This window comes from Strongylocentrotus purpuratus, unplaced genomic scaffold, assembly GCF_000002235.5.
Source record: "Strongylocentrotus purpuratus isolate Spur 01 unplaced genomic scaffold, Spur_5.0 spur5_scaffold_10, whole genome shotgun sequence".
Classification (NCBI taxonomy): Eukaryota; Metazoa; Echinodermata; class Echinoidea; order Camarodonta; family Strongylocentrotidae; genus Strongylocentrotus; species Strongylocentrotus purpuratus.
In genome coordinates this window covers 14,268,214-14,280,329 of record NW_022145595.1, presented here as the reverse complement: position 1 = coordinate 14,280,329, position 12,116 = coordinate 14,268,214, and the positions used below count along the sequence as shown (strand labels likewise).

Here is a 12,116-nt window from a genome sequence, read left to right as displayed (position 1 = left end):
AGTATTCCATATATACATGGAGGTTTTAGTGATAAGGTGAGAACTAAGTTACTAATGTAAATTATGTGTCATTTCTATTCTTTTTTTGAATTACATGTATATTGAAAAGTGTGTCCCATAAAAGATTGAAATTGATTTTATGGCAAAATTTTTCTATCATAACAAATAATTTCCTTGATGAGGTATACATGGATGAAAAGCTCTGTTTCTTTTCTGTCACTTGAAGCACAGCTTATTATTCACGATTCCCCATCAATAATTCTGATTAAATCTACTCATCTAATGTTTATAACATTGCCACAACTGATATTTTGGTCAAATTTTCCCCATAATGCATCACATGAAATCGACTGGAGTCGCTAGATGGCAGTCTGAGATGTGAATCCTCAGCATTACTATTGATAAGCTGTGCATCAAATGAAAGTAGAGAAGCAGAAATTTCCATAAATGTACAGTATATTTCATTAAGGAAATGATTCATTTCAATAGAAAAATTTTGCCATGAAATCTGTTTTCATTTTTTCTGGGGCACACTGTAGATTGGGTTTCGCTCGTTTCTCATGTCACAGAGCCAATAGTCGGCAACAAAAAACATCTGATCTCAAGAGAATGAATAAAGTGTATAGAGGTGTAAATGATGAAACCCTTGATCATAATTATCCTCTAACTTGAATGCTCAATCACGCCCAGCAAGGGCAACTATAAGACTGCAGCCACTGCAGGGGGCATTTCACAAAACTTGTTATCAGTGACAAATGCCAGTTTTTGTTAAAAGCTACTGAAATCCTTGCTTCTGAATGGCTATCAGCTGATTCGTCACTGATTTTTGTCATTTGTCATAGAAAAAAGGCTTTGTGAAACGGGCTCTGGGTTACTAGGAATGGAATTTAAATATTGCTAATTTTCTTTTTAACATGAACGACTTTTGTTTAATATTGTTTAATTTGTTTTCGAAAAAATAAAAATATGAACAAAATTTAATTATCTGTTCAGATTTATCTTGAAAATCGTTTGCCCCTCAAGTATTGTTTCATAGTGTAGTGCATTGGTGTTGGTATATGCTTTATACGATTTTGATGCTTGTTTGAAAGTGATTACTCTCAATAATTATTTTGCTGTCAATGAGCCAGGTATATGGTATCTATGGAAGAAAAGTACACAAATATATGTCATTGCTAACTTTCTACAGTTGAAATATACTCAAGGATTTATGATACTTTAAAAGGACCTTTTTGTAGAAGGTTAGTCATCACGACAGCAGAAAATCAGAGAAGACTCAGACATAGAATGAGAAAGTTCAGTTTTTGGAAGCGAGTCATTAATGATTTAGGGGTAATTGTGTTGTGTTAGTTGAAAATTGTGTACATTCCGTCATAAAAACCAAGAACATTTATATTTTTATGAATTTAAGTCATTACACAGAGCATTTTCTTCGTAGTGTGGCATCACTCATGATAGAATTGTCAGTTTTCCTGCTCCTACTTTTGAATTTTGAATTTCAACAAATAAGTTTATTTTTGTGTGAATTTGCTTCTCAGTTTCTCTCGCATGTTTCTCTGTTTTTTTAATGAAGTGTAATTGAACCATCAAAATATAGAAAATCATATATGAAATAGACCCTGTTAATACTACCTGCACATATTAAAGGGGGTGGCTGCCCATACATGTATTGGTCATTTCTCAAAATTCCATTGAGACTGCAGCCCCCCTCCCCCTCCCCCTTGCCTTACATACAGGTACAGTAATATACTTTCTTTAAAAACTTTTTTTTTTAGATTAAAAAAAAAGAAGAAGTTTGCGGCATCTTACTAAATTGCTCTTGCACACACATGTCTCCGCCTCTCGTTTTCCTGAGCTTTGTAGGTTGTAGTGAAAAAAAGGATGGCATTTGGTATCATTGAAATGTAAATATAAAAATTGATTCATTGATGGTTGAAGTATCTTTGTCATGTATTCTAAGAAATGCGGGGGGGGGGGGGGGGGGGGGGGATAGTTTGACAGGACTTAAATCCAGTCTGTTTTCGTAATATGGAAATGAGAAGGGAAGGAGCTGATGTAGAAGGAAGTGAATATGATGTCGTCTGCTGCTGACAGAGATTTTTATTAAAGTTAGAACAGGTATAACTATGAGGTATTGTGTGAAACATATTTTGCTCAGATAGTGATTTTGCTTGACACATCAGGGGCCTGTCTTATAAAGAGTTGATATTAATCGCAACAACAACGCAACCTATTTGCGACTGATATCAATCGCAACAATGTACGTGAGAGATGGGTGGCTTTAAACTTGCGATTGATCAGAGGACTTGCTATATGATTTGGATCAATTGCAACTCTTTGTAAGATAGGACCCTGTTCTATGTTTAAAAAAACAGTCACTCATTAAAGATATTTCAACCATCAATGAATTAAAATGACTGTACTATATAGGTACTACAAGCTATAAGCTAAGAAAGATGACCAACAGTCCTCTTCAGGACTACAAACCCTCAAGAAATATTACTGAGAATCCTTTTCAGGACTCCTCAATCCTCCCTCTCTCTCACATGGTGCACCCGCAAGCCTACTGTATATATATATAGGTACTCCGAAATTCATTGACCTTCCCAACCAACACAGGTAACCTCTCAGGATGCTCTTTATTAACCATCAACAAGCCAAAAGGTGCCCTTTGGACATTGTCGGGATTTTCAGCAAGGTCAACAAGTTTCATAGTACCTATATATAGTACAGTCATTTTTACAGATAAATTGTTCCCACAGTGTATGAGCAATTTTCTAGTCTTTAAAAAAAAAACATGTACCGGTTATCGGTCATCCATCCACAAATGAAGCACCTGTTTTTTCAATCATTCACCATCAATCCTTCTCGCTAATAACACTCAAGTCCAGCAAATAATAATAATAATAATAACGTTATTTGTATAGCGCATATCACTAACACAAAGAAAGTCCCTATGCGCTTAGAAAAGAAGGAAAAGGGCAGAATAGAAATGAACATTTATGCCTGATACATGAAAATAACTAATTACACACAACAATAATGATACACAATTCCTAAATCAATCCAAAGCTTTTCTGTATCTTTGATTGTGCGACACTGTCACACCTTTATTTAGCTACTGGAAGGCATCATCAAGTTACTTACATAATGCACCAAGTAGATGAAGACATTGTTTGTTTATTCTCAATTTAGAGAGCAGACCTAGATGTCAATGACTGTGATTGTTAGAAATAATTCAAATAGCAATTTGAACATCAATGTATATTAATTAAAACAAAACAAAACAAAATAAAAAGTAAATCATATTTTCTTAAATATGAAGCCAAGAATAATAGGCAAGCTCACACAAACTTAACCTAGCTACAAATATGGTCAGGAGGGGGTGGGGGGGGGGGGGGAGCAATTGACAAGAACAAAAATCCAACTTTGGTTTGCATTAAAAAAAAATAAGGGCATGAGTAGAGTTCCTACTCGTGCATTGCAATCAGCAATTACCGGTACCGGTACATGTAAACAGCATTGTTATCACAATATTAAATAACTATAGGGCTATGTATTTTACATTATTTCTCTCATATTTCGAAAGAACCCATGTAATATGAAACATTTAATCACCCTGAAGGTTCTGATACTTAATAAATAAATAAATACATATAGCTGATATTAAGGCAGCTTTCAGCTGGTCACTAATCATAACAAAAATCTTCTGCAACATGATTACTATTCAAATTATACAAACTTGTCCCTGATAATCTATTCCTAACTTGCAAGCACAAACAAACATATAGCAAAGCTATGATAGTCAAAACTTTGATGAATACAATATTCCTCCAATCTATCATTCACTTGAGCATGAAAATCCATTTACCCTGTAGGATGAATGCCACCAAATGAGAGAAATAGCACAAATTTATTCAGCAAGTAACATGCTTGAAAATGCATTTTAACAAATGTTATGCCATCCTGGCCGATGAGCAATGAAAAAAAAAATCAAATAAAAAAATAAATAAAAAAGCCTACAAACAGAATCACACATCGTAACAAGACGAGTGTGGCTATGCAGCTAAAAAAACCTCTGCTGAACATAGAAAAAATGTACGTTAAGAATGCATCATCTGTATTAAACCCCATAAGGCATCGGTTCTAATTTGGTATTAGTTATCACAGTAATTATACATTTACTGGGAATTTAAAAACATTTATGACCTGTGAACTTTCACCTTTGACCTCTTGCATGCAAACCAAAAGCTTATCAATTAATTCTTGCATGCTCACACATACTTGGTCCACGTCTCATTTCAATTGATTCAATGCTTTTCAAGTTATCATGATAATGAGATATTTTTAAGTTATCTCTTAAGTTTTAACAACTTTAGGACACTCCAACTGTTGACCTGCAAGCTCTTACACCCAAAATCTAATCCGTTCATCCTTCCATGCACCTACATGTACATACTTCGTCCAAATTTGGTTTGAATTGCGCAACAGAAAACACCTGAAAACATAATAAACATACAATGTTACAGATGATTTAGGCTTTGTATAGAAGTGGCTTAGCCCCAATCACATAGTCACGGATCACCCTACGGATGACCATGGATGGTCCAGCTATATCTGTCCAATCATCCGTGTTGGTCGGGCAGTTTGGGCCACCTTGAACTGAAGAACGTCTGTGGCCAAAGCGATTGATAATTCATCACACACTATTAGAATTTTCCTGGACATCTCCAAGGCCTTTTTTGTTTCATCTTGAGTGCCTTTCCACATGAATAATGCGATCATGTACATTACACATAAAATAATGTACTGCAAGATTTTTGATCATGTAGTCTGAACTTCTGGTAATAATAATCTGGATTTATATCAGCGCTTAATACAAAATGCTATCTCTAAGCACTTTACAGATATTACATGTACATGTACATGTATAACCCTGTCTTCGGATCCAGTCACGCACAATGTACAGTTTTGCACCATGATCTACACTCCCTGGGGAGTATTCCTATCATATGGTCATTGTAGCAATTACTGCCACAAAGGCTTTCGTCATCCTACCAGGTCCCCATTTCTTCCCATGGGTATATACTGGCAAATGTAGATTAATGCCTCGCAAAACGACATTAGTGCCGTGTCGGGAACACATGGCAGCACTGTAAAACCATGCCCTATCACCTGGATTACGAAATGACATGCACTGCATCAATATTCTAGAATCAACGAGGCATTTCATGGCAAACATACACACAAAAAAAGAATTCAGTTTGATCTATTTTTTCATATATCCAACTTGGTAGGTATCATCTTAGCCTTTGATCTCATCTTGACCTGTGACCTCAACTTTGACCTGACTTCATGTGTGGAGTCCTCTCTTGTCCATTTCTTCCTCAATGAAAGATCCTAGAGCCTTGATGAGAGGTGAGCTGAGTCTGCACTGTCTACCAAAACGCTCTGCTATGCCATGTGGATCATCACCCTGTAAAAAGAGAACAATAACGATTCTTACCAGAGCTCATTCTACAGTCGAACCTTGTGTAAGATTACCTTCCACAATTTGAAAAATGATTATTCGAAATCTGCTCCTGCAATATTTACTACGAGGATTAGGGCTTTTGCCAATACTTTGGGGGAGGCATTTCAACTCATGAACTGAGTTACCGGTACAGTTTAGTTTGATAAGGTTAGGCTTCAAGTTACAGTAGTAGTATGGTAGCATACCGTAGAAAAAACAAAATGTTGTGCACTTTTGTCTCAAACCACCAGATTTTGCACATTTTTAAAGTAACCATACTGATCAATATCGGATATGGAAGCACTTTCAATAACTGGTTGAAATTGTTACATTATGGTACAACTTGGAGAGTAAAATCTGGTCTCACAGATGTGGACCCTACCCTAATGAAGGAAGCGGCTGTAGAGGTTTTCTTTTTTTTCTTCAAAGTACATTCTCCCTTGGAACACTAGGTACTCTATCATGGATAGCAATTATTATTATAGGTCCTCTAGAATAGTAGCAGAAGAAGAAGACTCTCCCAAGTCACATATTTTGAAGACAAAAATTATGTTACTTTGTGTGTCGGAACAAATGGGAAAGTAGTCAGGCACTGCATTTCAGGTTGACTATATGAGTATGTCTATATCTAAAATTAAGTAAAATTTTGTCGATAAAATCTATACAACTAACTGGCTTACTTTGTTCCATCAGGTGTTTGTGTCTTTGGGTTACACAAACTTACGAGAATAATCAATCCCTAATTCCCAAAGGATCGGTATAACGTTTGTGAGATACACCCTTCTTATCGCCAAGTGTTGGGTCTAGTTTACTCGATACTTTCAAAAAACCTAGAGAAAATCTACAAAACCTTGCGTCTGATTGTAGAGCATTAGATATTGTTCCCTTTCCTAAATTTTTAATTCAACATGCAACACCTTTTTACTTAATAGTTCTTGCGACTTTTAAGATTAATTGTCAATTTAAAGAAGAAAACATGTAAATGTTAGGATCTCTCCCTGTCTCTGCATTCAACCAATCCAAGTTGAACACTATCCACACAAAAAATGGGTACTGATGCAGATGAACCGCGCTGGAAAGACATCACCTGCAATGATGGAGGTGTCGGTTATGACAGAGCAATGTCGTATTGAGCAAATACAATTTCAAAGCCAGTGTCGCCTATTCTTCAAGGGCCAGCAAAAAGTTAGTTAAACTTACTATGGCGCACAAGAACGGGGCTTCCAAGATACATTTATTGAACCCCCGTTTTTATGTATTGTCTTGGGACGATTCTGCCCCTCTCCTTTATCAATTTCTTGATTGGCACAGGAGGTATGCAAAGCTAGGTATCCAGGTTAAAGATCTACGGTAGGCACGAATTCACAAAGGAGGTTTAGATTTTACCCAATGGTTTAAATCTTCATTTACATATCCAATGGCCCCAAATAAGTGCAACACAGTCAGAGGTCCAATATTGTACACACACGAGGCAAGGTACTCTTAATTTGCGTTAATTTTAAATCATACAACTGTGGGTTATATAAATAGGGGTTTAAACCATGGGTTAAATTTAAACCTCCTTTGTGAATTCAGGCCCTAGAATACTCTGTCCTATAGTTTGGTGCTTTGCAATTTTTCCATAGAATTAGACTGGAAGAAAAATAGGTTACAGCCTACATACCTTGTGGACTAGCCATTCTGAAACCTCTCTATCCGGGGCCTCATATTGAAGCTTGAAGACGTTTTTGTCATAGTCATTGATACGTCCATTACCTTCAAAATAAAATACATGTATGACAACAATATCAAATAATTGTCTAATATTTTCAGTATAGTACATGATACAGATTTTTAAAAATATATATTAGGAAGTGGAATCCATGCAAGTTTCATATTTAACATTCTTTCAATAAGTACAATGATAATGATATTATGTGGTTATAATATCTCACAAGTAATTAAGATTCCATTCTGCATAAGTGTTAGAGAAATGGATAATTTCAGCTCACTAAATTAAATGGATTGAGTGTTCCATTCTACAAATTTGTGCCGTGACAATACATAGTTAGAAGGGAAGATCAGTCCAGGAATAACTTGCTTCCAATATTATTATTTACATTCCACAAACAAAATAAACAAATGGATTAACAAAATCATTCCCTTACCCCCCCCCCCCCCCCCCACAAAAAAAAATGGCCAAGATATGATATTTTAATGACTTGAAGTATAGAAAACTATGCAAATCACTAGATGAGCTAGGAATTGATTATGAGTTTGTGATCTCATTTCATTACTATTTACCACAATGTCCACATTAATCTTACTAAACTTTAAACCAAAATTGACAAATGTCTTTTTTTCAAAATTATGACAAAGTAATTTCTAATAAAATATTTATAAATTACTAATAGGCCAAATAAAAAAAACAACATGTTTAGCGTCCTGTTTTTTTGAAAAATAGGAAGGAGGAGGCCCTTTTTATTTTTTATTTTTTATTTCAAAATGGCCACTCGGTACATTTTCCCTGACAGTCGAGGCTATTTTTTTTCAAGATGGCCGCCGACAATTTTTTTTTTTTTAAAATCAGAAATAGAGCCATTTTAGCAGTGTTTTTCATGTTTTTTTTTCTTTCAAAAAAAAAAAATTCAAAAAAATTCAAAAAAAAAAAAATCAAAAAAAATTCAAAAAAAAAAAAAAATAGGAGGCGGCCCCCAAAAAGGAAGCGGGCGGGGACGCTAAACATGTATATTTTTTTAAATGGCCATATAAATATATTACATGTTTATATCTATTCTCATTTTCTTTCATATTTTGTTAATTCATGAAAGATATATTTTTAAAGGGGAAGTCCACCCTGAAATTAAGTTAGTTTTAATAGGAGTAGAAAAATGAGAGAAACAAGTCAGTGAAAGTTTGAGCAAATTCCGATTAAAAATAAGGAAGTTAGGATTTTTGAAGTTGTGATCAATCAAACACAAATTGGCAACTCTATGACGTATCATGCGAGCTCAACTTCCATTTGCTCAGTACTAAAAAAATCTAAAATTTTCATTTTTCCTCAAGAAAAATTTCAACCATACATGCACCCTAAATATAATAATTGCAAATATGTTTCTATACTCCCCCTGCAAGGAACAAATATATATTCCGTCATCAATAACGAAGAAAACATGATTTTATGGAATATTATGCACAAAGCAAATGAAGGAGAGCTCGTATAATAAGTCACAGAGTTGCCAATTTGTATTTGATTGATCACAACTTCAATAATTCATAACTTTCTTATTTTCATTCAGAATTTGCTCAAACTTTCACTCACCTGATTTTCTTATTATTCTGCCTCTATCGAAACAAACTTATTTTGGGGTGGACTTTCCCTTTAAGGAACCAGCATGAAACAATGTCTTCATCAACATAAGTTACACCTGTAGGTAAAGGCATTGGGGAATTAATTTTGTGGGTATAAATTTATTTAGAGAAACTGATGATAAAGATGTATCAATTCATAAAATAGTGAGGCATTACCTTACTATTTAGTATTTACTTACATCACCGACATTCCAAATCAAGAAAGGGATTTTCATAGTTATCCATAGCTTTGTATGTCACTATAAATTAATTAATTCTTCTATTATTTGTCCCATTTTCTTCAAACTTTTCTTGATTTGCTGGTTTGTTAAAAATATATACTTTTCACAGAATAAAGATGTAGCATGCTGGATGTATTGTACAGTGGAACCTGTCTATAAAGACCACACAAGGGAGACAAGAAATGTGGTCTTTGTAGACAGGTGGTCACTAAAGCAGGCTTGACTGTATTTACCTTTACTTGCTTTTGCAGGTGGAACGTAGATACTTTGTCCGGGTTTCCTTGCATGGTTCTTGTTTTCCTTTGCTGTAGTTTTCTGTTGCTCTTGCATTACTCTCACTTCTTTGTCATAATCATCCCTGAAAAAACAACAACAATCCTTTGGTAACAAGAGAATCATTAATTTTTGTTTTCGTCCTTTATCTTCCGATTAATAACCCTTGCTTGACACTTAATTTGCCACTTTGACCAAGATCCGCACAGCTGTATCATTCACATGTATGAAATGTAATGTAGTGATCTCATATTTGTATACATGTAGATCTACATAACTTTCTCATCATAATCATTCATCTTCATAAATATTAGTCCCGTTTACATTTCAAACTTCCACCATTGATCCATTCAGTTTCTCAGATTTTTCTGCTTTCATTAATTCAAATGAACTTTTTATATGGTCGATTGAACGTCCCCCCCCCCCCCTCATTCAGACGAGATGTGTTGTTACTGTTAGTTAAATAGGCATGGTATGCAGTATGCTCCAGAGTCCAGGTAGCTCCCTGGGCAGCGTTTCATGAAGTCATAAGACAGTTACAAAGTTCACAGACATCCCACTGAAACGCGTGTTAAACTTAATAATACACACCATGCACACATTTCAATGAGATCATGAGATGTCGGTGAACTTGTACTTATGACAGTTTCGTAACACACCGCCCTGGAGTTAGATACAAGAGAGCTCGAGCTCGAGACTTTCCATGTCAGAGTCAGAGTCAGCCTCTGCCTCATCCTCAACTCAGCGCGCGGATCAACATGGGTGTAGTCTAGGGTTATCCCTAACTCCAGGAAGCTCCGACGCCGACGCCTTCGGCCTCGGAGCTTCCTGGAGGTTATCCCCAAACTGGGCAAACGAAAATCGAAATACATTGTCTGGTACCTCCTTTGTTGGTTGCGAATGATATGTTTCATGAATCCAGAAGTAAGATCTAAGCGAGAAACACAACCGTGGTCGCTGGCGCCTAGCTCTGGAGCCAAGTCCTTGTCTTCCATGATGATGATGATAAAGTCTTCAAGATGATGATCAGTGCATGCGATATGCAGAGCTAGAGCGTGTATGGCAAGCCAAAAGGAGTACATTTATTTCTTGTATTTCTATTCATCTCTGAATAAACATATTCATCCTTCAAAATATATATTCATCTTCTCATTATGTTTGTATTCTAATATATTCATCACTTCAACATGTTCGTATTTTTAATATATTCATCATTTTATTTGTTCATCCTATCACTATTTTCAGCACTTTCAAAAAATATTTATTCATCTTTTCAATATATTCATCTATTCAATTTATTTATCTAACTAATTTGTTTCGTTCTTTTGATTTATTCATTTTTTAAAATATAGTCTAGACCTATCCATCTTTTTCAATATTTTGTCCTTTTAATTTATTCAACTCTTCAATATGCTCGTCTTTTGAATATTCATATTTTTGAAATATTTTTTTTATCCTTTTTTGTCTTTTTGATTTATTCATCTTTTTAATATATTCATCTTTTTCAATATTTTGTCCTTTTAATTTATTCAACTCTTCAATATGCTCGTTTTTTTAATATTCATATTTTTAATAATTCATCTTGAAATTTGTTAATCTTTTTATATTTATCATCGTATATTTATCTTATCACTATGTTCGTCTTTTTAATTTATTCATATGAGCCTGAGGGATCGAAGGGGCTCTTCTTTAAAAATAAAAGGTGTATTTATCAGAAGGAAATATCAAGGGCACTTATGAAAAAAGGAACTGGTATAATAATAAGGAGCACTTGTCCGGAGGTGGAGGGGGCACTCATCAGCGATGAAAAGGGTCACTTAATAAAATGAGAATGGGAACTAATTAGAAAGAAAAAGGGGCACTTGTCAATTAGGTAAAAGCAGGCACGTAGCCAGAGTTCGATGTTGGGGGGGGGGGGGGGCACATACATGTAATCGATCAAGGTAAAAAAAAGGTGGTCTAAAAAAGTTCAACCGATCTTGGAAATTTTAGGGGGGGGCACGTGCCGTCCGTGCCCCCCCCCCCTGTGGCTACGTGCCTTGGTAAAAGTGCAAAGAATATGATTGCTCCATATGCTCTACCCCTCTGGATCTCAGTATATGGTTTCAATTATATCCTAATAGGATAGTATATGCCGATATATATGCATCAATGTTTTGTTTGTGAATTTGTATAGACCTTCAAGGAGGAAATATAAAACAACAACATATGAGATTTGATCATGAACTCATGGTGACCAATATTGGACTGTTATGTTACAGATACAGTATAACTTCATTTATCATTTCATTATAGAAGAAGATATAAAATAACATTTTTAATATAAACCAAACAATAAATTATACCAATTATGTCTGTAATAATGTAGGCCTAGATTGGAGAAGCTGAGAAAAAAATACCGGAAAATCATGTCGTTTCAGAAACATTTGTAAATCACTGGTATCAAATTAGATTTTTTAAACACACGCACTCTTTAATTCCCATCATCTCACAATATTTCTACGGTATGCACATATCGCTATTAGGGGCATGCGGAATGTATAGGAAATTTAAATCCTGTTAACTTTCCTTTTCTTTGAATGAAATATAATGATTTAATTCAGGTTTTATTATTTGTATGTTATTTTGTTTAAACGATACAAACCATCTTTACTCGTGTACTGCTTTTTTGGGGTATTGTTTACGGGGGGGGGGGGAACTCAGTGCCCCCTGCCCCCCCCCCCCCCCCACACACACATACACTCTTCTGGCGCCTATGG

The 12,116-nt window shown here is 35.1% G+C and overlaps 1 protein-coding gene across 1 annotated transcript; it reads right to left on the bottom strand.

Moving 5' to 3' along the window:
• Positions 1-3,073: 3,073 nt before the first annotated feature.
• On the bottom strand, positions 3,074-10,400 carry LOC764611 (UPF0561 protein C2orf68). Its single transcript, XM_030979574.1, has 4 exons — positions 10,240-10,400; positions 9,318-9,442; positions 7,176-7,267; positions 3,074-5,476 (listed from the first exon to the last, which is right to left on the bottom strand). The coding sequence occupies exons 1-4, from the start codon at positions 10,350-10,352 to the stop codon at positions 5,354-5,356; spliced, it is 453 nt and encodes a 150-aa protein (XP_030835434.1). The 5' UTR covers positions 10,353-10,400; the 3' UTR covers positions 3,074-5,353.
• Positions 10,401-12,116: the final 1,716 nt, after the last annotated feature.

Excerpts from the sequence above, each read along its gene's own strand:
- LOC764611 (XM_030979574.1), bottom strand. The coding sequence starts at position 10,352 with ATGGAAGACAAGGACTTGGCTCCAGAGCTAGGCGCCAGCGACCACGGT. Across the intron at positions 9,443-10,239 it reads ATTCGCAACCAACAAAGGAG|GGATGATTATGACAAAGAAG; the intron begins GTACCAGACAAT and ends TTGTTTTTTCAG. Across the intron at positions 7,268-9,317 it reads ACCTGCAAAAGCAAGTAAAG|GTAATGGACGTATCAATGAC; the intron begins GTAAATACAGTC and ends TTTATTTTGAAG.